The 27323-nt window shown below is 41.4% G+C and overlaps 1 protein-coding gene across 1 annotated transcript in view; it reads left to right on the plus strand.

Annotated features, from left to right (window-relative positions):
* The first annotated feature begins 3840 nt into the window (after positions 1–3840).
* The window catches only part of RPS6KC1 (ribosomal protein S6 kinase C1), a 92255-nt gene continuing 68772 nt past the window's right edge, over positions 3841–27323 (plus strand). The window contains exons 1-5 of the mRNA XM_084261897.1: positions 3841–3982; positions 8627–8662; positions 13034–13154; positions 22194–22309; positions 24357–24450. Of these exons, the coding sequence (XP_084118023.1) occupies positions 3878–3982; positions 8627–8662; positions 13034–13154; positions 22194–22309; positions 24357–24450 (472 nt within the window). The 5' untranslated portion in view covers positions 3841–3877. The remainder of the gene's footprint in view (positions 3983–8626; positions 8663–13033; positions 13155–22193; positions 22310–24356; positions 24451–27323) is intronic.

Consider the following 27323-nt stretch of genomic DNA (forward strand, 5'->3'; position numbering starts at 1 on the left):
ATTCAGGGAAAAGCGACACGTCGAGAGGCCTCTCGGCCGCGGCAAGCCCCCCCCCCTCACCTGAGGCAGTGTTTTAATGACCGCAGGTCAGAATGCACCTGAAGGCGCCCTGCAGAGGGGCTGTTGCCCTAAGCAGCCTGAGGGCGCCCGCCTGTGCCGCCACTTACCAGCTGCATAAACAATCTTGTCTCCTGCCGGCGCTGCCCGAGCGAGCAGCCCAAGCGCTGCCTTGAGGTCTTCTGAGGACAGAACAAAAGCTGGCTCTGTTTACGGCGGGGAGCGATGGCACAAAGCATCTGAAACACGGGAGCGCTGAGTAGCGCAGATGCTGTGCAGGAGCTGCAGTCAGCTGAAATGCTGTTTCTCCGCATGCCTCTTGCTGGCTTCATCGAAGGGGCTTTTAAGTAAGCAGTAATTTTAAAGCTCTCCCCAGGGTGGTAGGGAAGACTGGAACCGGAATAACGCAGTTCTGTTGGGAGCACGCAGGTTAGGTGGGGTGTCCAGCCCACGTCGGGTTTTTACTTCTTGAGCATAGTTTACTTAATAGCCAAAGGCAACAATGGCCATTAATTAGTTTCTTCACAGCGGTAGTACACGAGCAAAGCTCCTAACTCCATACTAGGTGAGTAGTAAAAGATCTCCTGACTCTATTTTCTAGACCTGTGTAATTTGCTAATTTGTTCTTTTTTGTACTTTTTAAGTATTCTAACATACTAGATATATTTTTAAGACAGAAGGCAGTAAGGTGTAACAACAGTGCCAACAAACCCCGCTGTTATTTTTAGGAGCTGAGGGAATCTTCCCACGGAATGCAGTTGTTTTCTGTATTTTGATCTGCATAAGACACCCAAGTTACTCTGTCACTTCAAAGGTTTTTCCGTAATAGTAGTCTCAGTAGTGATGCTGGAAAAAGGGAAGGGATGAAGCTTCGGGGTTTTATTTTAGATAAGCCTTAAGGAAGAGGAAGGTATGCTGATAAGCATGAAAGCTAAATACCAGACAGAACAGAAGATACGTAAAAGATTAACCTAACACAATGCAAATTGTTTCTTTTCTCAGTTTTGTTATTACTTCTTGCCTTAACCTAGGAAAGTTTTAATAATCCAGTTACTTAATTGTGGATTGTTTACCTTCCTCTGATTATTATTTTGTATATCTAGGTTAGCTATACCATGTTAAGAGATATTAATCAACATAGGTTATCTGCAAATTCTGATTTGTAACTAGAAGCCAGGTATTTAATCAGTCTTGGAGCTTTCTAAACTCCCCGGTGAATGGTGGATACTGATTCACTGTGGGATGTGTGTAAGGACAACTGTTACGGTTCAGCTCAGTGCTCCACTGAGCTCAGTTTCCTGTTTTCTAAGAGCAGTTAGCAGATACCTAGAGATGTGCAAAGCTAGGAAAACTTCAAACGAACCCTCTCCCTGCCTCCTTTTTCAGCTCAGTAGATTTCCTAAGCCTACAGTGTTTGTCTCTTTAGTTACCCTCAGTAACTATCTCTCCCAGGTACTTGAATTTCCACACTTTCTCCACCAGCAACATCCTTTGACAAGAGTCCTGCAGGTCTAGCACTTATGTGAAGAACTATTTTATTATTATTAATTTTGTGACCTCGTTCCTACCAGCTTCACTGGCCTGTGGCTCTTGTGTTAAGAGACTGAACAGTCCAACCCTCTTCTCCATGCCTTTCATGATTTCATGGGCTGCTACCATACTTTTTCATGCTACTCCTTCTTCCATGCTGAAGTCTCAGACCACTCCATTTTTCTGGAAGGAGAAGCTATTCCATGGATTGTTTTGACTGCACTCCTTGGACCACCTATGAAGTTATACAGTTGCAATATACCCCTCTCTGCCTTGTTCTCTACTGCTACTGCTTCTTCCCTCCTCCTCCCACCAAATTGCTAATTTTTGAGTTGACAGCATTTCAAGATGGTTTTTTTTCCCTCAGAAGATGCAGAGTTAGCTATTGAAATTTAAATAAGACCTATTACATAATTCATCAGAGATTAGTCAATGATGCCTTCAGACCCATTGATTTCCATTAAAACCTCAAAACTACCACATCTTAAGAGATGTTATAAACATGTGCTGCTTCATAAGCAAATTTATACTAGAAACGGTTGTCTAATCATGTTATTGCACTAGAGGATTAGATGAGCTGCACGATGTATCAAATAATCAGTGTATCATGCTAGAAAATGTTCCTTCTTTTCTTGAGCAAGTGCATTTTCAACCAGCTGCTTGGTTTTTGGATTTGATGCCACCATATCTGAGTAGCTGCCTGCTTCCTATAGCTAAAATTAGAGAAGATGAGGGCAAAAAGGGATCCTTGAGATCATTCTGTCAAACCCCTCTGGTATGCAGGTTGGAATTCCCATTACAATGAGATAAGAATTGAGGAAGCCATTGTCCAAATTAAGAGTAATAGGAAATCTTGTAATCCCTAGAAATAAGGGAGAGGTGAAACTCCAGTAGTACCACCAAACTGTGACACACTGAAACCAGTTAGAAGGACTCAAAGGTGAGCTTGTGCTTCCAGATCTGCAAAAGTGAATCTGATCAGGAGCTCAGAAAATGAATGAGTTCACAGAAGAAGAGCTTTCGTTTACATAGCTAATAATTGGGAATCCTTAAAAGATTCATGATGCAGTTCAGTCATCCTGAAAGGAGATGCTTGTTTTCTATGAGCTTCAGGACAAAACTCTGCCATCTTTTACAAATAAATGCAATTAAGTATTTTTCTTTATGTCAAAGAGACATATCTCTGCATGAGATCAGAGATATTAATAACCTGGTAATGAAAAGCAGATTTTTTAAAACATCTGCTATTAAATGAAGGCACAGCAATAAAAAAAGAAAACAATCTGAACAGTTCATATAATCTGAAGTGCGATCTCTATTTGTATAGATCTACATTGGTATAGATCCCATTGTAATTGAAGTGGGTAATCTTAGGAATGCCTGAAAGGAGAAGGTTGTGTAGTGTAAAGCTGCTTTCCCTTGGACTGAAGCCCTGCACCTCACACCCTGGAGAGTTTGGTCACACCAAAGCATTTCACAGACCTGGGTGGACATGAGAGCCCATCTGCAGGGAGAATCCAGGTAGAGCTTAAACACCCAACATAAACCATTGTGATTCAGTAACAATCAAACCTGTCTCTTTGTTAACATTCTTTAAAATCCCCGAGTCGTTTCCACGTTACAGGCCTTCAGATTTAGGGCAGCACATCTTAAAACATCCGACGGCAAACGCTGGAAGCAGTGTACCAGCCCTGTCAAGGGAAGGTCTCATTACAGATTTGTAGGTGCCAAGGGATGCCTCTATTTGAGAGGGGCTCGGTGGTGCCTGCCGAGCGGGAGACCCTCACAGCCGTGCCCCAGTGGAACACCCTGAACAGAACCGGACTGCCACAGGGCTGTCCCTGGATGATTTGGACACGACACCTTGGCCCCCTCCATGCTATGCAGACTTTCAGGCTGCAAAAACGCCCGGCCACATCCAAGCGGCCTGTTAGGAACCGGGGCTACTCAAAGCCAGCAGCTGGAAGCGGTGTGGGAGGCAGAGGGCCTAGCCAGGCCGGGAGCCGTCCAGCACCTATGCGGCTGCGGCGCCCAGAAGCCGCCTCGGAACCGCCGCAGCACCGGCCTCTGGCCCGGCCGCCACACACCCGCAAAAACGCCCGGACTGGCCCCCTCGCAGCCAACTGTCTCCTAGGCGGGCGGCGGCGGCGGCCGGGCGGGGCTCCCCGCGGCGGGGTGGGCCCGGCCGGGCCCCCGGCACCGCCCGGGCGGGGCGGGGCGTTCCGGGGCGTCGCTTCCGCCTCGGTCGGGGCCCGGCGCGGCGGCGGCGTTGCGGTGGGGGGGGTGCAGCATGCAGAGCCCGCGGGACCGCGGCGGGGACCTGGCCCGCTTCTACACGGTGACGGAGCCGCGGCGGCACCCCCGCGGGCACACGGTCTACAAGGTCACGGCGCGGGTGAGTCAGCGCCCGGCCGGGCCCCGGCCTCCTCCGTGCCGGCTGCCCGGGGCGCCGCGGGCCGCCGCCCTGCCCCTCGCCTCCTCAGGTCCCCGCGCCCGGCCTGCCTGTTATTTGGCTTTAAAGCCGCTGCGGCGTGCGGAATAGAGCCTGTGGCGGGGCTGCCGATGGGCATCCTGGCAGCCCTGCGGCGATCAGGCCGGTGGCGACGTGGAAACCCTCTTCAGGGACACGGGTGGGAGGGAGGGAAGGCTCGGATTCCCCTGACCCGAGCCTCGGTCCTCTCCTGCAAACTTAGCATCACGAAGCGTTGTAATTGCCTCAAATGCGCTTTGCAGTTGTCAGTTTCTTTCCTGTTTGTCGCAGGCGAGTAGCCTAAACCCAACCAACTCCATCTGGCTTTCCTTCCCCTCCTCCCCTTCTCCCCAAAATAGGGGGAGGTTGAAGTCGAAATGCTCCCTCTGTTTTCCCGCTGCCCTACAGCACAGTCGGCTCCAGAGGAGAAATGATGGAGCAGTGTACGTGGGTACAGCATGCCTACGCTGGAAGCACAGAGCTGTTTGAGTTGAAGATTTGGACGGCCCCTTCCTCTGGGATTGGGGGTGCTTAGGGCTTAACCCTAAGCAGAGGAGGACCAAAGTGAATAAGAGAGGCCTAGCAGGAGAAGGAAAGCTGAAGCAGATAACTGGGTGTTGGGCAAGTAGGCTTGGTGCTAGTTTTTCTGAAAGCTTCTGCAATTCCCCTAGGGAAATTTCATGCTTTCTTCTCTCCTTCACTTCCCTATTTAAGCAAAAAAGGGAGGGGGAGTAAGTAAATATGTGGAGATGGATGCAAAAGGAGAGGGAGTTCAGGTCACAGATACAATGTGGAACATTGAGAGCATCAGAAAGTGTCACAGAGGGACAGTTTATTTAAATAACCTCTGATCATGTAGACTGCAGCTGTAGACGTTCTGCCCATGGCAACAAGGTGTGTTTACATGCAACCTGAATTCAAAGAATAGTCTTCTGTGTGTTTTTATATATTGTAGCACTCAGGTTGTTTGAGTTCAGTCACTTTGTGTGATCTGTGAAATTAAAAATACTTGTCAAATATATGTAAAAAAAAGTCCACCAAACACAAATCTGAGATATGTTTAAAATATTCATTATGATCTAATAAAATGTCGTATTTGTTAAGAGCAAAGAAAAAGTTGGTTTTCCTTATGATGTTTTAATGTAAAAGCCTTTTCTGAGATAGAGGCAAAGAGGAAAACAATGACATCATATCCTTTTGCCGTACCTCACGATGGACTAAGAGTGTATGTTTTAAATGTGTCACTGCAATTGGGAGTCACAGGAACGAGCCAAGGTTTCTGCTTATTTTACTCTGGTGTCTATGTTCATGTTGGCTAAAGGCAGTTAAAATGCTCTGATAATTTTGTCTATGCAGAATTGTTCAAAAGCAAGTTGTGGCTAAATAATGAGGATTGATACACTTTCTCCATGTCCTGTAAGTTGTAGATGTGCTGGTGCTTTCCTAAGCAAGAATTGGTGCAGAATTGGGCAGTGTGTTGACTGTGATTGATTTAATACACAATGAGGACCTGATGAGTCTGTGAGCTGTCAAAATTAAACTGAGCTAGCCAGAGATCATCAGTTCTTCAGTATGTTTGGATACCTAAATTCTCAAAGTGAAAAATAATTTTCTGTGCAGCAGAGGATGTGTTGGATTCACAGCTGTAGAAATATAAATAGCTTTTGTTTCATTAGTGCTCTATCTGGAAATCTATTGTGTCGTACGTGAAGTGAGGGTTTGGGGAGTTAGATACTAAAAATTCAGTGTAGGTATCTGTTACCTTCCCTTTTTCTCTCATCCTGTGCCTCCCTCCTGTTCCTGCAGTGATCTGGCTCCATGGCTGATGTCACAGCACTACAGCTGTATTTGCTGAACTGATGCTCAGCACCTTTGGGGGACCGCCAGGAAAAAAAGTGAGGTGGATCTTCCTGTTGTATTGAATACCTTTCTGACTGAGACCTAGGGTACTCTGAACATGCTAGTGAGGTTTCTGGTTCCTTTCAGTGGTGTGTGATGAATCCTTTGCAAAACAAAGTGAAGGAACTTGCTCTCCCCATATAATGATAGATTTGTAATCGTGCATGAGAAAGTGCTTGTTTAGTATGTCCTCAACGGCTGACCCAAAGGCACAGCTACTCATGCAGTCTTTTCTGAGTGCTCGGGTGGCCTATCCTTATTATAGCTTTTTCTTAAAGGTTTTAGTTGTATAGCAGAGAATATGTGTTGTATTTACTTGTAAATTGTGAAGTAAATATAAGTGCACACAGGACTAAATATTATCTTTTTATATCCATTTCTAAAGAGTAAAAGAACAGAAAGCAATATCAGCAAGTTGCAGAACTAGGAGTGTTCTTTAATGATATCTGAAAATATGGGCCCTTAATATTATCTAAAGTTCTGATAAGGTAGAAGATTACAGCTGTTAATTAAAATTCTAATGAATTATGTTGGATATCTGCAGGTCAGACAAGGAACAGGATAATCTGATATACTTTGTTTGATGGTGAGGATCCTTGTAGGATCCCTCTTTTCAGAGCCTACCGCTGTAATTATGCATTGCTTAGCTCATTGGTGGGTATCCTAATGATATTGTTGAAAATGGCATGAAGTTGATTGCATTACACATTTGCAGAAGGATGCATGGGTCCTTGTGGGAGGATTTAAAAAGTGCACTAAAAATTTGGGGGATTGTATCATCTTTGCCAAGTCCTTAGGTTGATTATGGGTTAGATTGAAGGGGCAGACCTCTTCTGAAGCTGACCTTCAGAAAAGAGTACGAAGAACAACGTAGGACAACACATAAATTATTACGTACTGACTTAAAGTTGGCATGGCTGGTAGGTATAGAAGGCGATGTAACATAAGAACAAGTGTGAAACAGGGCCTCTGGGTTTTATTCCAGATTCTTACTAACCGGCTGGGTAATTACTCATCTCTCTGGGTCTCCTTCTGCCCATCTGGTAGCTCACCTAGCTGCCAAAACTGTTGCAAGGCTTTAACTAAAGGTGAACTGCAAAGCAAAGCAGTTGGTCCGTGCCCTTTGGTGTTCTTCTGTGATGTGTAGCCATGCCTGTGATATCTTCTTCCCCCAGCTCTACAGGCTCCTTACATCAAGTGTGCCAGCTATTAGAAAAGAAGGTTAGAAATATTTCACCAATTGTACGTATGAACTGTCTGGTAGTGAATGAAGGAGCAAGAGCTGCCAAGGTTAAAATTCGGTACAGTTGCCAAATGTCAGATTACTCGAGAGTGAGGAAAAGTTGAGGAAGGTTTTATCAATGTACACCACGCTGGAAGAAGAGGACTTTGATGTGCAAGGTGAGAGAAAGAACTTAGGCTTGTGAAGGAAAATGTTTTAGGTCTTTTGGGAGATGGCTAGAGAAGGTAACACTTCTCTTTTCTGCCTTGTCTCCTTCGAATGCCTGGAAGATTAACGGTGGCTGGCGAGCCGATGTTAAGAAATGTGGGAGGGTTTGGCAGGGATTCTTGAAAAATGATGGGGAAGAAGAGAGCTGGTTTGTGGGGTGCATGAGGGGTAAGTTACTGTCTCTTAGCTAGAAGTGGAAGTGTAGGTTCAGTGGCTTCCATCTTAGAGCATCAGGTGCGTGGCACTCGCAGTACAGCAGGATGGTGTCTTAGTCTCTGGGGCACAAGTAGTGTGGGCTCCTCGCGCTCGCCTGAGTGCATCACCTGTCCACAGCGTTAATTGTTCCCGGGTGTGCCAGTGTGTGGAGCGTCTCAGGGTGGGTCGAGACTGACCTATTTTGCTTTAGCTAACAATAGGCTAATTATTTTGTTAAACAGCCTTTCCTGAATTATAATGAAGGATATACCGACTTGCAGAAGATAATTGAAGTTATGAATTAAAGATGCCTTGATTTGATTGGTTTGTTTGTGTGGGTTAGATTTTACTGCTCTTTATAAGCCAAATACAGAACTTGGATTACAAAGGCTTTTGGGAGCAATATTATGTAACCAAAAAAATCCTGACAAAATACAAGCTTCTCTATGGTGCGTAGCCAAGCTTTGTTTTCACTGAAATTTTCCTCTGGACAAAGTCATTTATAATTAATTAGGCAAAGAGTGTTTAAGGAGAAACAAATACACAAAGTCAGACGTGTGCGCACTGAATGCTGTAAGTAAAGTGGAAATACCGTTGTAGTAAATGCAAAGCCTCACGTTCACAGTGAGGTTGTGTGCAGCTTATATTAAGCCAAGTAGCCTTAATTAGCTCCTCTTATTGGGAGTAATGTGGCTGTAATATGAATTAATAGGAAGAGACTGGAAAGATGATGGAGGATATGCTCTGTGTAGCTTTGTTTTGTGAGATGCCTTCTGTGCCATTCTGCCTGGAATGTAAGTCTTTATTTCTAATCACAGCGACTCACTCGGCTGCTAAAATATCTCACAGTGTCATTTTTGGATATTAGACTTCCATAAAACTAGATGGAAACATTTCTGAGCAGAGGGGAACACACAACTGCATGTTTTATTTCCAGATTTTTCTCTTCAGCAACAAATCTTTTAACTTCCAAACTAAAAATCCAAGCACTTAACATGGATTCTTTTGTTTGTTTTGCTTTTCAGATTGTTTCAAGAAGAAATCCAGAGGATGTCCAGGAGGTAACAGTTTAAAGTTGTGCAAATGTCTTTGTGTATCACACTATGCTTTTTGAAGCATCTTTGATGTAATTTAGCAATTTCTGAATGTTTTGTCATTGTAATTGAACAAACAGGTTTTTTGTGTGTTTCTATTTGTCTTTAGCTTTTATAGTTGAAAACAGTAGCTAGGGTAACATGTTGCACTTCATCCCTCAGTGATGAATCGTGACTTGAAACAAAGTCTTCAGGAGAAAAGTGTCTTTTGATGAAAAAAATGCTTTGATAACTTTGCAAGCTCTTTTCTCAGGGCTGGAATTGGCAAATTGATGGTTACTTAACTCCTACTGGTAAAATTAGAGATCAGTCCCCAATCCAAGTCTTAGGTCTCAGCTGTAGGTACTCTTTTCCTCTTTAACCAATACTTCACTGAAAAGCCTACATCATTACTGTCTATTAGTGAAGAGGGAAAATGGAGAAGCATAGGAGTAGTTGAGAGAGATTAGGCTGCCAGTCATGTATTGTATTATGCTGGTCTGTCTGAGGCTCCTTTAGTATTTCCCAGTGATATACTTTGATAAAACTTAGAATTTGCTTACTCTTCATTTCACCCCTTCCGAAAAGGTTCTGAATACAGGTCTGCTGTATTCTTGTACCTCTTTAAGACCTCAGAGGGCTCTTTGGAATCACTTTATTGAGACAAAAACAAATACCTTGTGTGTGTGGGTTTGGTGTGGGGTTTTTTGTTGTGGGTTTTTTTTTCCCAAATATTAGAAAAACCTTTTTTTCTCCTTTCAATTTCTTCTGGACTAATGACTTGACATTGATCCTATTATACTATGTACATGCAAAATCTTCCTTCAAAAGCACAACCTTATGGCTTCTCAGACACTGTGTAACATACACATATCTTCAATTTCTGGTGCAGTCTCTTACTACAGTTGAGGAGAACCTGGATAGTTGATGAAAGAAGAGCCCATAAATGAATTCATTGCATCTCTGTGTGGTCAAACAGTTATTGATTAGTGACTTGGCAGAGGTGAGAATTGGCTAATACACCTAACACCCCTTTGTTGCATCCTTCTTTAAAATCTTGAGAATCAGACAAACATAAGCATTCATGCTTTGTGCATTTCTTTTTTTTTATCTCTAGAAGATTAAATAGCCTGTCAGAATTGGAGATGATCATGGATCTAGTTTTAGAACTGCATTACTGTAGCTTGTAGCTGATGTTCACCTTTTCCAGGGAGACTCCTGAATTGAATGTATCCATGAGCACATTCTGCCATTACCTTAATCTTCATTTGTTGGAAAAATACTTTATAGCACCTGTTGATGAGCCATTCATCAGAAAAAATATATTGTAAGTGTCTTTCAGCTAGAGTATTGCATGAATATATGTTAAACAGTTTTGAAACAATAGCAAAACCATATCTTTTAGCCATTGCTTTGGTCGTTGCTTTGATCTGTGTCTGTAGGTTAGCCAGGCAGAGTTCCGTGTACTCTAGACAATAGAAGACATAAGTGTGCTATGAATTTGTTGATGATCACCTTTTTCCACCTTTCATTGTACTAAATCAATTGCTTTGCTTATGATAGTGTGTTAGGTGGGGTGTGATGCTGTTATAAGTGAGCATCTGGAAGTACTTCACTATTAAAAGGAAAATCCTAGATGGTAGTTGCCGTAAGGGTAAGTTGTCAGAAAACCACATGTGTTGGGAGCTTTTGTGTCACATTGGCTTCTTATGATAAAAAAAAATCGTAGGCAGCTTTTGAAAGAAAGAGAAAAATGCTCTTAACCCATTCATGCTGAAATTAACTTTATCTCAGTTTCCCAGAATGCTCAATTAGAAATTCAACAAAGTTTAGTGCTTTATGATCTGTCTCATGTGACCCACTTCCTGCACCCATATAGGGCCACTTAGCTGTGCCTGCCTCCTCATTCAGAAGTCTCTTTTAATGTCACTGCTGTGATGCTAATACACAGATTACATGTGTACAAAACCACATAAAGCTGTGTGCTGTCACCTCAACTCTACTTGTCAGTTTTCTGCCACCTCTTTTAACTAACTGCCCTTTGGGATACAGAATCTCTCTCACTGCAGACAATTATGGTTCAAGGTAATCCTTGTAAGGTTTTTCTTCTCAAAACAATGAAAGAAGTTAACATGAAGTTGTGTGTGGAGGAGTTAATAGATACAGAAAGGCTAACAGACTTCACTTATTTCCTGGCTTCTGGGGATTGATGGTGGTGACATAACTTGTGAGGCAATTGTAGTCATGTGGCTTTATTTTTTTCTCCTCCTCTTACTCCTTCATGGAGCAGAAAGGGTTGCTCGTTGTGGAACAGATGAGTCACATGAGTTAATAGAGATCTACTGGCTCTGGCCATGACAAGTACCTTATTGCATTACAAGTCTAACATATGTTTTATGATATACTTGCTGTGCTTCGTTGAGCCTCAAAGTACAATGTGTCCTTCCTCCAAATCTGATTTCTAATGAGCATGTTAGAGTGGGAACTTTGCTAACTTTGCTGAGCCGCGTGCACGCAAAGACATGATTTCCATGAGCTTGTACAAAGTTTTAGGGTGACCTTCACTGCTTCTGCTGTGCAAGCTTCTTATGGCTATTTTTTTTCCTCTTGGCTCTTGGGAGATCGCTTGCAGTAGTTAAAAAATGATACTTTAGTGGAACGGCATCTCATGCTTTTGTGTTCTGGCAGCTTTTCATGTTGTCTCCAAGTACTGACAGGACAGTACAGTAACTTTAAAGTTTGGCAATTTTATGTTCTATATGCATGCTACTCAAGAAATGCTAATCACCCGCTTTTGGGATGTTGGGTTAGGTGGAAGTACAACATTGAAAAGTTGTTTCTGATGACAAAATGACTAGTTTGCCGTCCTGAGAGATCTGAATTTTCTTCCTGTGCATGTTGAACTCCATCAAGTACAAGTTGTAATCGAGTCCTGGAAATACGTGCACCATAGTTGGGGCTGAATCAGGACTGCTAGTTTTGGTATAGCTGAGTTGGAGGTGGATGGAGTGTTGCTGTATGAAAGCTTTGCATATCTACTGTTAGCAGTCCTGTTACCATGTGTCTGCATTGTTCTGTAGGTAGGACCTGCATCTGCTGAAACTTAGAAGGCTGCTGACCTTAGTGTTTAAAAAAGCAAACAAACCCTCTCCAAAATTCCAACAAAACAAAAGAAAAAAAACCCTCTTAAAATGAAACCTAAATCTGGTTTGCTTGAAAAATATGGTTTTTCAATTATGCTTGCTCACGAGAAGACAATTTGTTAAATGAGTCAGAAGTATTTGGAATCTTTTAAATTGTGGTTAGTTGTATTAAGCTAATGGAGACATTTGACTGATGAAATACTGGAATCGGTTGCTGAATGCATTGCAGTCTCTCTCATCAGTTCCCTCCTCCCCAATGTGTTTTAATCACTTAAAATTGGTGTTGAAGTTTGTTATGATGGCTTAGTGAGGCTGACCAAAGCCAAGATATAAAATGTCATTGTTCATTTTTTCATTCTGATAGCAAACCTGTTAGCAGCAAAGTGTAAATTTTGTTGCTCAGTTTTTCCCTAGTCTGGCTTTCCTGTTGGTTTCTCCTCCTTCATTGAATGGAAAGAATAAAAAGAATGGGATGGAAAAAGGATAAGGTAGATACCTGGCTGGGAGATATGTACTTCTTTCCAGAAAGGGTGAATCAGGAAAAGCTGTTGTCATGAACCAATGCTCTCTTTGCATTCCTGAAATTGGAGATTTTGTCTAAATTGCAAAATGAACATATTAAAATTTTGATAATGGTTATTAATAATAAACCATTTAAAGTATGGGCTTGCACCTACAGCTGATCAGCATTTTACTTAGACAAATTAAGAGCTGATTTGTAGTCCTAGGTGCTTCAAGTGCTGTCTGTAGGAATCTTTTTGTTGTATTCATTTCTCTTCCCTCATTTTCTCTTTTGCTGTTGTGTCTCTTCCCCATACTGCAGCTGTGCCAAGCAGAGGATGCTGTTGAGCTGTGGGTAGTGCAACACTGCTATTTGGCAGTTTTTTCTTTGCCTATTGGTTCCCAGGGTAGCTCTGGATCTTGGTGTAACCAAAACAGTTCTGCCTTTGCAGTCTCCATTTCCTTCTTTCAGCTTTTACTTAGTATGTTTTTCTATGCACTGTAGTCTTGTTAGTTGGAATGGGGGTTGGGGACAGATAATGACCTTTTTTAATTGTTACAGGTGGCAGTTCAGATTGCATTTTTTTTGTAAACATACTTGCTGAAGATAGTGGTCCGCTTTGCTAAAAAAAAAAATACATGTATTTCTGGTGTGATGCGATGTGAATGATGAACCTGATTAATACTTCTCTCTTCTCCCCTTTCTCTGCTTCAGATAGTCGTTTGGAAGAGATACAGTGACTTTAAGAAACTGCACAAAGATCTCTGGCAAATCCATAAAAACCTATGCAGGCACACAGAACTCTTTCCGCCTTTTGCCAAAGCCATAGTATTTGGTAAGCATAATTTCCTCCTGGCTTGTGAAACACTTTTAAAGCTGCGTGGAACTCTCTTCCATGTGGTTTTAGTACTCAACTTTACAGTTTGTTGTGTGTACTTGTAGGTGTGCTGGTGTTGTAGCTTGATGTATTATTTATTTACCAGGGGTAGTGATGCCCTTGCTTCCATGTTAGAGGTAGCATCTCAAGTATTTATTGGTGTGTATGCTCTGTATTGTTGTAACATATGTTCCCTGTTTTCAGGAGCATGACATCTGTGTTAGCTTTGTGAGGAGCACTTGAACAGTGAACAAAGATACTGTGATTTTTAGTGATGAGTTACAGTAAAGTATTGAGTGTTTGTTGCAGAAGAAGAATTGGTTTATTTTAGGAATTTTACTGTAATTATCAATTTTATTTAGTTAGGCTTTTGAGAGCAGCTTTACATACAGCAGTTAACTATGTCACCACAACAACCCGTGAGAGGATTGTGACTCTACACGAGAAATACATGGCAAAAAGTAATTAGCTCTCAAGAGCCAAAGGTCTTAACTTAATGCTGAGGTATATGTTGTCGTGAATGAGCTGAGCTGTGGGCAGACTTCCAGCAGAGAGGTACGACTCCACGTAGAACTCCATCTACTTCTTTTTTAGCAGTCTGTTGTGTTTATTTTAGCAGTGTGGGATTTTTTTGGTGGCATTTGTTCTTTGTGTTCAGTACAAAATGTTGTTGATTTTTTGGCATCCGTAGGGGTTTTCAAGCGTTTTCCAACATTTTTTTAAATATGTCCAGCATGTTCAGTCTCTTTTTTTGGATGCATCTGCTGCATGCTTTCTAAGTGTTTCTAAGGTGTGGCTAACTCGCCAAAATGGGCTTGATGCTTTTTGGTATGTATTTACCACATGCTTTTGAGCATTTTTCCCAAGCATTTTAACTTGTTTTTAGGTGTTTGGCATTTCTTTCCATGAATCTACCATAAGCTTTTTTTTTAGTTTGGTTTTGAGTGGGCTTTTTTAGGGTTGCTAAGGCATTTCCATGGCAGATATGAGTTGTTCTAGTGTCTTATTTTTTTAAAGCATCCAGGCTTTATTTATGCTTTTTTCTGGTATGTATCTCGTGTGGTGTTTGGCTGCCTTTTTTTTTTTTTTTTGGATGCATCTCCCATGTGCTTTTTCTTTTTTTTTTTTTTGCCAAAATTTCTGATATGACACAGATTTTTTTAATATGCTTTTTGATTCCTAAGGCGTGGCTGCGTCAGTTTTTGTGTCTGTAATTCCCTTGGTGTGGTGGGGTTTTTCTGTGTGTATTTATGCATCACACCGTTTTCTACAGGTTTTTCAGTGTCCAGCATGTTTGGCCTTTTTTGGGAATGCATCTACCATGTGCTCTTTTTTAGTGTGGTTTTTGGCATGCTTTTCAGTTTCTAAGGTGTTTTTGGGGTTAATAAAGGCATTTCCATGATGTTTCCAAGTTGATTTAGCCTGGATTTTTTGTTGTGTGGGTTTTTTTGGCTTTTGGGTTTTTTTTTTTTTGAGGCTTCCAGCCTGTGGAGTGTGTGTGGATTTATTTATTTATTTATTTTGGTGCATGTACCTTGTGTGATTTTGAGCACCCAGCATGTTTATCGTTTTTTGGGGGGGTTGCTAAGGTGTTTCCATAGAGTTAGCAGGTTGTTTTCATGGGTGTTTTTTAAGCATCCAACCTGTGTTTATAGTCTTTTGCATGGACCTTGCATGGCATTCATTGTCCAGGACATTTGTCATTTTTTTGTCATGCATTCACCATGTACTGGCTTTTATGGTGAGGCTTCTGTCATGAATTTGAGGCATTTTTAGGTGTGCTTTTGGTTCCTGAGGAGTTGTCAGGGTTTTATTTCTGTCCAGGATGTCCTTGGGGGTTTTAGGCATGCATATACTGCTTGATTTTCAGGGCGGTTTTAGGAGTTACTCAGTGGGGTTTGTGTTTGTCCAGTATATTTTGTGGTTTTTTGGCATGTGTCTACTGTGTGCAGTTATTGGGCATTTTAACATGTTTTTCAGCTTCCAACATGCGTTTGCTCTCCCCTCCACCATTTTTTTTTTGGCATAAATCTGCAGTGTGCTCTTTTTTGTTGTATTTTTTTGGCAGGCTTTTTGTTTTCTAAGGTGTGTTTGGGTTGGCTTTTCAGTGTTTAATGTATTTTGGGGTTAAGGCCTTTTCATGGTCTTTACAAGTTGTTTTAGTGTGGTGTGTTTTGGGTTTTAATTTTACAATTTTTTTTAGCATTTAACCTGGGTTTTGGTTTTTTTTGCAGGCACCTTTTGCAGCATTTGAGTGTGCAGCTTGTCTGGCATTTTTTTTTGTGCTCTTTTTTTAGCAAGGTTTCTGGTGTGGATTTTGCATGTTTTTTTGGTGTGGGTTTGGTTCCTACAGCGTTGCTGCGGCAGGTTTGGCATTGCTGTGGCAGTGTTGTAGGCATCCAGCATGTTCAGTGGATTTTTGGCATGCATCTCCCATGCACTTTTTCTTTTTGCCAAGGATTTTGTGCCTTTCATTGGAAATTTTTTTCTTTATTGTTTCTGAGGTGTTGCTGTGGTGTGTTTTCCATCACCATAGTGTTTCTAATGTGTTTTGGTGGGGTTTTAAACCTGCATCACACTTAAAGCATTGTTCTGCTGTGCGTCTATGATGTGCTTTTAAGAGTTTGTAGTATCCAGCATAGGTTTTGCCTTTTTCCTCTTTGACATCCTGTTACCATGGCTTTTTGGTGGGGTTTTTTCTGCACTGTTTTAGCATTTTTAGTGTTCAGCATCTATGGCATACTGTGGTGTGCATGTATGTAGTACGTGCTTTTGAGTGTATTTGCATCTTGTCCATGCATTCTGCCTGCATCTTTTTGCATGCTTTTTCCATCTATAGCACACATTTTTGCTTCCAGACAGTGGTTGGTGTGTTTTGGTGTGCATCTGGTACTGGAATTTTGGAGGTTATTTTGTGTGTAGCATTTTGAGCAGTTTCAGTGGCTTTGGGCATGTACCTAGTGCGTATTTTTCCCACGATTTTCTTGTGTGTTGCAGCTTAGCTTGCTTTAGCATCCAGTCTTTGTTTTGTTTCTTTGGCATAGGTCTGTTGCAGGCATTTACATGTTTCTTTCACTGTGTCATGGTTTTAATGTGGCTTAGCATCCTGTATGCTTGTGGTGTTACCTGGTATGGATCAACTACATGCTACACAGGGAAGAATGTGCAAAAACATTTTTAGCATTTTTTCCTGCATTTAGCATATGTTTTTTTTCACTTTTGTGTGCCCTAGGTTTTTTTTTGGTGTGTTTTTTCTACATTTTCAGTTTTTTTGTTGTATGGGTGTGAGGGGTTTTTTTTAGTATTGTGCTTTTTTTGGTCTGTTAATGCTTTTTGATGTGAGGTTTTTGGTGGGGATTTTGTTTGCTTTTTTGGGTTTTTTTTTGGGGGGGGGGGTTGTTTGTTTGTGGGGTTTTTTGGGGTTTTTGTGTTTTTTTTTTTTCTTGGCATTCGCTCTTACTTGGTGTAGTCAAGCCTTTCAGTTTGGAAAGTGCCAAAACTGAGGTTGTTTAGTCAGCCTTTTTTCTACCACTTCATAATATTACCCGGGGTTACAGCTCTGTAGCAGTATTTGCTGGCTGCCTTCCTTTGGCTTGAGTGCCAGAGGAACTGTACGGAACTCCCATGGAGGCAAAGCCTCAGCCTGGAAAGCACAGATTTTCCTTTTGAGGTTTTGGGACCAAATGCTGCCTCAGGTTTGTAATTTTTGATGCTTAGTGCTACTGGGTTTATTCTTGATGACTACTGAGGATAGGCATGGCAGTGAGACGCCTTAAAGAATGTGCTGGCATAAGCAGCTTTGAACTAGTTGAAGTTGGCTTGTAGCCCAGGTTCAAGGTGCCCCTACAACTTTGGGGGCATCTCTGACTTAAGTCTTTGTTGTGTGGATCATAGAAGTGAGAGGCAAGGGTGCTGAGCTCTGATGCGGAGTTCGTGGTTCCCTTTGCAGAGCTGGGTAACATTCCTGACTTAAATGGTCTTTTACATCAGCTAACTGCTATCCAACTTGTATGTCCCCTTAGTTTTGCTTATTTATTAAGTTGGAAGCTGGGTAAGCTTCGGTGCTATGTCAGAACTTGTGTGCTAATGGTTAAATAGAGATTGTAGTATTAGTTTAATCCTGAGATGATTTTACATCTGATGTACAGAGTAGAGTGTTCACTGGACAAGCTATTTGAAAAGCTGATATTCTCAAAGCATAATTTAATTTCAGGTAGAAGCTACGGTAGCTATTCATAGGGGAGGAAAGAGAAGGGTAGAAAGAAAAGAAAATCAGGGTGGAAGAGAGTATGGGCTTCTAATACCTTAAATAATTTTAAATTGCCAGGAAAACAAATCAGCTGTTTCTACATTAGCTCTGTAAGCAAGAGAAGAATTCAGTGAAATCCCTTCTGAAAGACATCCTTCTTCTGTTGCTGTTTGGTGAACAGAAGTGACTGTGGTGTACATCGAAGAGAAGGAAATCTACAGAAATATTCAAGGCAGTTATTTTAAAAAAAGCACTTTGAAATTAAAAATAAATGAAAACAGAACCCACTAGGTTTGACTGAAGCTGAGCCACAGAAGAACACAGGAAAGAGGAGGTAATATGAAAACAAATCTTAAATGACGGGTACATAGCTAAAAGGAACAGAAATGTCCAACTCTTCAATTTCAGAATTATTTTTCTATTTAAACCGTAAAATTTTACTGTGTATCCTTCCATCTCACTTCTATACATGATAGCTGTTGTCTGTTTTATTTTAATTCAAAGCATTTATTTTCAGATCAGTCCTAGTATTTTTTATATTATAGCAAGAATGTAATCTTAGTGGATTTTGTGCTCTTGGCAAACTCATTTTCAGTCTAAGTCATTTAATGGTGAGCTGCAGTGTCCAGTGAAAGATCTCTATTAAGATCTTTTACTTTCAAGCTGCTTTTGTAGAGTATTTCTGTAGTATTTCTACTTTATGGTGATGTTCCAGTTGTTGCAGCTTTTAAAGTAGTCACTAATTAATATTGCCAGTAGTTGCTGGCAGCTTGTTCACTTTTTTTTTTGGAGGGGGGGTTTGTTGTTTTGGTTTTTTTTTTGAGGTGGGGGGTGTTTGGATATGAGTGCTTGTGTCATATACATGTTGCTTTGCAAACTGTATGCTTTACAAAATGAGATTTGGTGCTTCTGACAGCCAAGCTTACTTATAGTAGAAGTATTAAGCCTGAGCAGAATCTCAAGTTCGGTATTCAGAGTTTCAGGAGATGGTGTGGAAAACTGAGATGTATTTAAAAAGGAATGGGTGCATGCTGTGCTTCCATATTTCATGCAACCAAAGGCTTGCCATATCTGCAGAAATGAACTGCGTTGCGCGTTCCCAAACTGAAAGCAAAAACCCAGAAGATGGGAGGTAGTGATCCAAGTCTTCAGCAAGGAGAGAGAGGGAGGCAAGAAAGGTAAGGGGAAGAAAAAGAAATGAGCTCACATCTGGAATAATTGTTACATCACATGGATGATGTACTTAGGAGAAGTATGGATGGACAGGTTGCTTGCTGCAACTTTGGAGTGAAAGATACAAGCAAGAAATAAACAGGTGAAAGTGAATAGAACTGCCTGCTTTCTCAGAACCAGAATGCATGTAGCTGCCTGGCATCTGTGTAACAATGAATCTGTCTTCACATACAGCCCACAAGTTTGAAGCTAGCACCCACTTTTAAAAGTGGAAGAACCTAAGCCAAGTCCTAAGGAAGTGGACTTGTGATGATCCTTATGGGTCCCTTCCAACTCAGTATAGGCTAAGATTCTATGTTTTACACCACGTTAAAGCTTCTCTGCATTGTTGTGCCACAATTATGATATCTGTTTTTGGGAAGTGCTTACTTTCCCTCCCGAATATGTGTGAACATAATTTCTTCTGTATTTTCAAACTACATGTTTTGTTGTACACTATCCACATAGATTTCCCATATATCAGCTATACATGACATGTTGCCAAATACTGATAAATCTGTACTGAGCATTCCTTGTATCTAACAACTGCAGAAATGTACTCCAGGGTAAAAAATACTCCTGGCAAAAAAATCCCCCAAAACCCCAGATATTGATAACTTGCTAGCAGTGAGTCAGAAAGACGACTCACATTATAAAACTCAGATGAGGATACTTTTTGGATTTGAAAAAACTAAATGAAGCAGCATATGTAAGAATTAAGTATCATGTTCAGTAGGAGGTCTTTTGAGAAGCTGACTGAAACACAAACACAAACCTTGCTAGCTATTTTGGTGTTCAGATCCGCTCTAGAAAATGACCCGTGGATTATCTTTACAGGAATTTACACTTGGCTTCCATGTATATAAGAAATTTTGAATGGATCATTGCTGGAGGAATAGCAGAGTTGTGCTAATGCATTTGTTGCACGCTAAGATTGTAGTTGACACTTCCCACAACCCTGAAGGGCATGACCCCTATAATGAAGTTTCCATATATCTGAGAAACATAAAGAATAGTGGAAATAACATTGATTTAGATGCAGGAAGACTTCCCCATAGAAATGTTTGAAGAGTCAGCAGGGTGACTTAAGTACCTTTGAACATCTGATTGAGAAGGGTGATAATGAAAGCATTGACTGCTTGACAGTATGAAAAAAGGGACAGGGGGAAGGAGTTAGGCAGGACTGGCTGGGAATGAAACTGCCAGCAAGAAGCTGCGTAATTCAGTACTGGTTTGTTCAGACTATGTTCTTCCTTCCCCCATAGTCTTCTGGTTCTCTTAAGTGGTTGCCTTGATAGTGTACCATGATGCAGATGAGCTGGAAAATGTGACAGTGACTAATGTTTCAATGACTCTGTTCAAACATGTACTTTATTTATTTATTTATTTATTAGCTCAGCTGCCTAAGAAAATAGGGCTTAGGTAATTGTGCTGCCAGAAAGTCAAACCACTTACTCGTGTGGTTAGTATCAGCTAAATTTGAGAGGGAAGACGCCTGCAAATGGAATCAGGTTTTTGCAAAGCCTGTGAAATGGCAGCTGACTAAGAGGAGATGCATGCTGCAGTGCTACCAAGGGCCAGGCAGGCTCAGCTCGTACCCCTGAGGTTTGCAGCTGCCTGGATGATTGGTGAACACATGTGGGCCAGCCTGGAGGTGCTGGTCCTGATGTGTCCTGCCTGGTGCTCAGTAGAAATATTGAGAAGATGTGGACAAGGAAATTTAGTTTTTATTGGGTTTGGTGATGGGGTAGATAGTGGACTGTAAGGTAACAGAGAAACCAGGAAAAATATCTTACAGAACTTTTTGCTTGCAAAAGTTTCCTGTTTCTGGCCTCGTTCACTTTTTATTTCTTTGCAATTGATTTTCTGTTCCATTGTAACAGTGTTTGTGTTAGTTTGTAGATTGATTTTTTTTTTTAACTGCCCTATGCTTCTGGGCTTTGCCAAGGGAGTTGTTTTTTCATTATGTCCTTATTTTGCGTGGAACGAAGCAAAAGCCCTAATGCACCCACAGGGTTGCTCTGAAGACATAGGAAGTTTGATGAGCAGTTTAATAGAGCCTGATTTCAGTGTTGCCGCTCAACGTGGTAGCGCTGCCTTTGCCTTCTTTCTGCTTGCTTGTTGCTCGCTCTTTTGTACAGCTGCTAATGTTTGTACAGCTAAAAGGGCAGGGTGAGCAAGTCACGGAGCCAATCCAGCTGAAAATTAGCCCAACGATGTCTTTCCTTTCCTTTCATGGAAAAATAAGCCCCAAAAGCTTTGTTTGTGATCTTGTGAGTATGTGTGTGTCTTTCTAGTTTTATTTTCTTTTTTTCTGGTACCACATGGGAAGGAGCTATTTACTTGAAGAATTTCTGGAAAGAATTCTGCTTTGATACTTTCTTCTGGGATTATTTTTTTGCTTGCTCTGAGTATAAATGAATTTTGCTTCTGTATTCAATGTTTCTTTTGTCCTCTTCAAAGGTTAATGCCACAGAGCTGTCACAGGTGGTTCTTATTTTTCTGGTCATGCTGTTATAGCAATACGGTTTCTTGAACTTGTCTTCCCAGTCCTTTTTTTCCCCCTCTGTATAGCTGTTCCAATATCTGTTCTATTCTCCTCCAATTATTACTGTTAACCCCTGCCCTTTTCTTTATGTAAACTTGTAACTATTTCAACAACAAAGTGATGTTGATATGAAAAGCTAAAATAAGTTGTGTGCAATTGTGAAGAAAGTGAATTTAAGGTAGCAATCCAAGGGTTCTTTCTCCTGAGAAGCAAATCACTCAGGTGAACTGTGGGATTGTTTTTTTAAATATGTTTTTTTCTAATTGGAATGTCTTGGGTGCTGGGTAGGGAAAAGGGAACAATACATTTTGGTAAATGAGCTGTTTCCCAGCTCTGCTTACCTCTTGAATCCAGGAGGAGACGAGACCCTGTCTGCGTAGAGCTACTTCAGAGGAAAGCTTCGGTGTCCGGTAGCAGGGCTTCACCATCTATCTCCCCTACACCCTGTCTCCTCCATAAATGGCACCTTGGAACTGATGATCTGTTTGGGGGCTTTTAGCAATACTTCATTTACTATCTGCTCATATTGTGTGGTGTTCTTGAGAATACGTGAAGAACGCTCAGCTCCTAACAGGATTTGGGCCGTAATCAAGGCTGACACTGACTGGCATATTGTCAAATTGTGCATGTATCATTTACTGTTAGATAACACTGGACATCCGTTAGTGTCTCTTGGCTAATCAAGAGTGTTGCCTCACATATTCTTACGATGAGAGGGCGAAGGATTCTTGTCGTAGCTGCCAGCTGTCATCATCCGAATGGATTACAGAAGACGGGAATAGGGACAATTGAGAATAGGAAGTTTGAAGATTTGCTATGTTCTCCTGAAGCATTGGAATGACTTTTGTAGACTCAGGGCATTGTCTCCAGAAGGTTGCTTTTGCCTTGTGTTTCTTTTTCTTTCTCTTTTTTTGTGTGTGTGGTGGTTATTATTGCAGAGTAGCCGAGTAGTTATTTCTAAAACTGTCAATCCGTGTGTGTCTTCCAGGGCGGTTTGATGAAACTGTGATTGAAGAAAGAAGACAATGTGCTGAAGATCTATTGCAGTTCTCTGCTAATATCCCCGCTCTCTATAACAGCAGACAGCTTGAAGAGTTTTTTAAGGTTTGTTAGTATTTGCAGAAGTGTTTGCTTCTTACTGATGTGAATAACGTAACGGATAGTGCTGATTCTGCTCTACTTTATAAACTGCGGAGTGGCGATGAGCTGATCGGACACGCTTTGAAATGATGGGGAGTTTTCTGTGCCATCTGGAAACGCGGCTTAACCCCCCACCCCCCCACCAAATGTGCCACACCTCTACAAGGTGGAAAGTTTTAAAGAAACTGGCAGATGAAGGCATTTGGAATTGTTTATTGAATGATGAGCAAAACTTGTGATGCTAAATCCAGGTGTTCATTGGGAAAGTAATAAAAATATTGTCACTGTTTCTGTATTTTATGTAGGTGTTTATAGTTTCAAGCCAAAGGAAAAAAACACTCTCTAGATTGTTTTCTTATGGCCTGTTAGGTATTCCGGTCTATGACAACAAATCAGGCATAAAACTAGTCAAATATGCTGTATGTACAGTGTTGTGAGAACCACATTCCAAAACATAGTTTAGGACAGTATCTTTATCTAGGCTTGCTCTTTATTACATCTGAAGCAGTTTGTTTTCATTAGTTCCTTCAAACCTCATTATTTTCAGTAGCTTAGTTAGTTTAGTCAGTTACTCTGCAAAAAACATAAGCCTAAATTTACATGTAAAAATGATAGTAACTCCCTGGAATTGCTTCTCTGGCTGAAATGGGACTCAAGTCTATGAATGTGTTGAGTATTTTTAAATGAGATATATATGCAAAAGCAAAATTACTGCAAAGCACAAAAATCCAAGCTGGTTTTTATGATGTAGTTATTGCAGAGCCCTTTAAAATACTTAAGATAATTTTGTTTAAGCTTTGGTGGCAGCAGTGAATGGGAGACTGAGTTAGAATATTTTACTTTTGAGTATATTTGCACTTTTTCAGTCCTTCGGAAATACTACTGTTCTGGTTGTTGGGTATTTGTTCAGAGCTGTCTTCCTCACTTTGCATAACAGAACTATTAGTTTTAGCCTTTCAGTGGATCTTTTTGGGTTTTGTGAGGCAATGAATCATTCTAGAAAGGCATTGATTTTTATAGGAGTGAGTAGGTATACAAGGGAAGTCACGTAAGTGTGATGATTTAGGTTCGTTTGGTGGATGTTGTGTCATGCATTCCTGTAAGAAAGCCTTAAGTTACCAGCTCAGTCAGTGTCTTGGAGCTCTGCTCACAGGCAAGTTTGTTCCTCTGCAGATTTTTGTGCAAATAGCCATGGAGACATAGACTTGGACAGTGAAACCTTAGAAACAACCAAAGGCAGTGCTGTGTGTATTTGGGGGCTATTGACCCTAGGAAAATGGGCTGGCTAGTGTGAAAATGAGCTGGGCTAGTTCCAGGCAGATTAGCAGTGCCCATTTGTAACACTGCCTTGGAAATGGTGCAATTTCTAATAAAGTTACCTAGTATCTGTGCACCTAGGATGCAATGGAGAAATTAGGAATTAAAAAAAAAAAAAACCCACAGGCCTCAAAACATTTAGATGGCTTCTCATGTAATTAATTGTTCCTGTTGTTACTTCACTTACCTCTGATTCCTTCCAATCTTGGGAGGGAATAATATCCCTTCTTGTATGCTGGCCCTGGTGTTATCTTCCCTGTTTGTCCAGTCTCAACTACGATGGAGCTCAGGATAGTGGGTTGGAGGTGGGGCTTTATTCTGATGGACATACGCTCCTGCATGAGGGATCTGCTGAGCTTGCAAACACAGACTATGTAGCATGAGAGCAGGAGCATCACTGTTCTCTCCCTGTAAACTCTGGGCTTTGCAGGAAGACTTGCTGCAGCCTGTATGGACCAGGACCCTTGTTGCTCACCGCAGAAGCTGCAGCAGGCAAACTGTTTAGGTGTCTAGACAGTTTGTGTCAAGCCAACAGCCTAACAAACCCCCCTTGTTTAATTTTGCAGGCTTACATAGTTTAATTAAATGTGTTAACTCTAAAGTAAGGGAGCATTCAGTGGTTAGGAAATTTGATTTTGGCTATCACTACTACCATAGAGTGCAGCAGCTAGGTAATTCCTTTCTCTCTTTTCAGGGTGGAGAGGTACACGATGGGTCTGAACTGATTGGTCCAGTTGAGCCACTGTCTGACTCTCTTACTGACAACCTGTCTGACTGCAGCTCTGAAGGTTTGCTTTCTTTTCTTAAGTAATATTATAATGTGGTCTGTTTTAAAGTAGTATATGAATGACAAGTGCTGTATTTGTAGGAGCACTGGCATCAAGTTTCTATTTGGTATGACAGAAATGCCGGAACTGGGATTGACAAAAGAGAAGTTGGGTTCAGCACTTCACTTCTGGAAGTTTGCTTCTAACAGGAAGGTTTCTGGGAGTTTCTCTAGTCCTTTCTAGAAGTCCTAGTTGCTCTATGACTAAAAAAGAACTAGAACTACTTTTGGTGCTAACTGAACCAAAATCTCGGATTTAAATGTCTGTAATCCTGCCTGCTTCCAAAAGGTTGTTGGGCAAACAGTGTGGTACTGTTCACTACTAATCATGACCCAAGTGTCAGCTGTAAAATCTTGCAGAGAATCATAGAATCATAGAATGACATGGGTTGGAAGGGACCCCAAGGATCATAGAGTTCCAACCCCCCTGCCATAGGCAGGGACACCAACCTCCAGGCCTGGATCTACACAAGGTTGCCCAGGGCCCCATCCAACCTGGCCTTGAACACCTCCAGGGATGGGGCATCCAGCACCTCTCTGGGCAGCCTCTTCCAGCACCTCATCACTCTCTCTGTAAAAAACTTTCCCTCAATATCTAATCTAAACCTTCCCTCCTTTAGCTTTAGTCCATTCCCCCTTATCTTGCCATTATCTACCCTTTTAAAAAGTTGATTCCCCTTTTTAACTTTTAAACCATTTTGATGTGCATCAATAAATGCAAAGGTGACTTTCTGAAGTTGGATAGAACACAGAAAACAGGTCTAAGATTTGAACTGCCCCATTCATTTCAGAGGAACCTCATTCAACTATTTGCACTCTGGGTGTCAGTGTGCTTTAAGTGCTTAGTAAAATCCAAAAGAAAGTTGCTGTATCATATTTTAAAGTTTTACATATGTCTTCTGGATTGAGCACATGGGAGTGGTGAATGTTTGAGCCTGCTGCAGAGCTTGGGGAGATAAGTTGTTTAAGTCTCTTATAAATTGCCAGCATTTTTTCTTTTCCTGAGAAGAACTCCCTGTTCTTTAAAGTCTGAGAGGTTATGTGTTAAAGCCCGTGAGGGCTATGTTCAATTGAAAACTGGAAATCCCTGCCTTAACTTGCTGATGTTTCCTGGTTGTGCTGTGCCAATGGAGGATCCATCCCGTAGCAGTGTAAAGGATGTATATGGATGGTTGCATACCATGTACAACATACTTTTAGTGGCACTTTACTTGCACTAAACAATAGTGTGGCTGTAAGGTAGTGTCAGTCAGCCCAAATAAGTACTCTGCTAGGATTTCTGGCCTGCCTCTAGAGGCTGAGGTACCTTAAGCATCTCTCTCTGTAATTGTCTGCCAAGTACCATGCAATCTTTTAGATATTTGTGTATCTGAGTTATGTTTGGGATCCAGTGACTTCTAAGAAATTGTTCTCCAGCCCTTTGGATTTTCCTTTGGAACTGTTTTACGCTTATGTATAAATACACATTATTATACAAACAGTTATTTAAGCTTCTGTAGGTGGTTTTGGGGATTTTTTTTTTTTTGTTTTACCTACTTAATTTCCTGTAGTCTCTTTCTGGCATATGTCTTATTTTGATAAAGCTCTGCTTGAAGACCAAGAACAGTTTGTGTTTCCTAATGGTGCTTTCTTTGTTTATTTTTGTTTGAGGTTGTATTGCTTGCCACTGGGATCTCTCAGTGTCAGCACCTTTGTGCTTATATAGTGCATTCAACATGTGCAGTGAGTTTTGCATTTCATATTGTAGTATCTTCTGTGATGTTAATGAACCAGTTTATCCCCCCCCCAGTATTTCATTCTGTGAAGGGAAAGGTATAAAGCTGTTTAATTACAGAGGATAGAATCATAAATACTGGTGATTAGTTTTAAAGGGGCACTATTTCTGTGAAATTTAATATTCCAGATTTTGACAAAGCTCCCATTTTACATTGTGCTCTATAAAATAAAAAGTGCTTAACATGAATGTATCTATTCTTTATTCACAAGGTCTGCAGTTTTAGCAGAAAAAGGTCTTCCTTTATGTGAGATAATATATTGAAATGAAAAAAAAAATGCTGTGAAGTAGAAAAATTCTTTGATATCCTACTTCTGAATCAGCTGGAGCGCTTTTAGGGGATACTTGCAACAACTCTGAGCAGAGGATTTCCAGATGCTGAACGTGACTTTTGCAGAGTTATATTTTCTAAAAGCCGCTGTCTCTTCCAGCTGTATTTCTTGTGTTTTTGAAACCAAATTTTGGTCGGGGGTTGGAGGGGGGAGAGATTAGGAAGGGAAGGGAACATCCATCTCTACGGCCTCTAGGTGGCAGTGGCAATACTCATTTCTCTCCCTGCCTCTCCTCAGGCCACCCTGCCTGCAGCTCATTTCTCCCAGCGTGGTTATCACAGTTAGCTGTGACTACTTCACCCTGTTAGTTCTTGTGAGCGTTGAAGGCCCTCCACGTGGGCACTGCTCCTTCAGGCTGTTGTACGGACAGGCACCAAGCTCATTCCTTAATAACAGGCGCTGGTGTTTGTTTCGGAGGGTGGGTTTTATCTGTTCCTTTCAGGAGAAGTTCGTTTTTCAGAAGGTGTGCACGTTGGTGGGAGAGGATGCAAATTGATGGAAGTAGAAGTGTTTTTGTACCAAAATAAGTGTTAAGTGCCTCGCATGTAAAGAAGGGGGTCAGGCAGGTCATGCTTTCACAGGAACCCGCCTCTCGAGAGGCTGGGTGACCCAGGCTTTTTAGCAATTTTTGGAAACTGAGTTTACTCAGATACTGAGAGAAACTCTGCAAGGCAGAGACAAATACGAGAATTTATGTTCAGTTTGAGCATCATTATCCTCATCAAATAT

The sequence above is a fragment of the Gallinula chloropus genome (genome assembly GCF_964237585.1).
Source record: "Gallinula chloropus genome assembly, chromosome: 3".
NCBI classification, from domain to species: Eukaryota; Metazoa; Chordata; class Aves; order Gruiformes; family Rallidae; genus Gallinula; species Gallinula chloropus.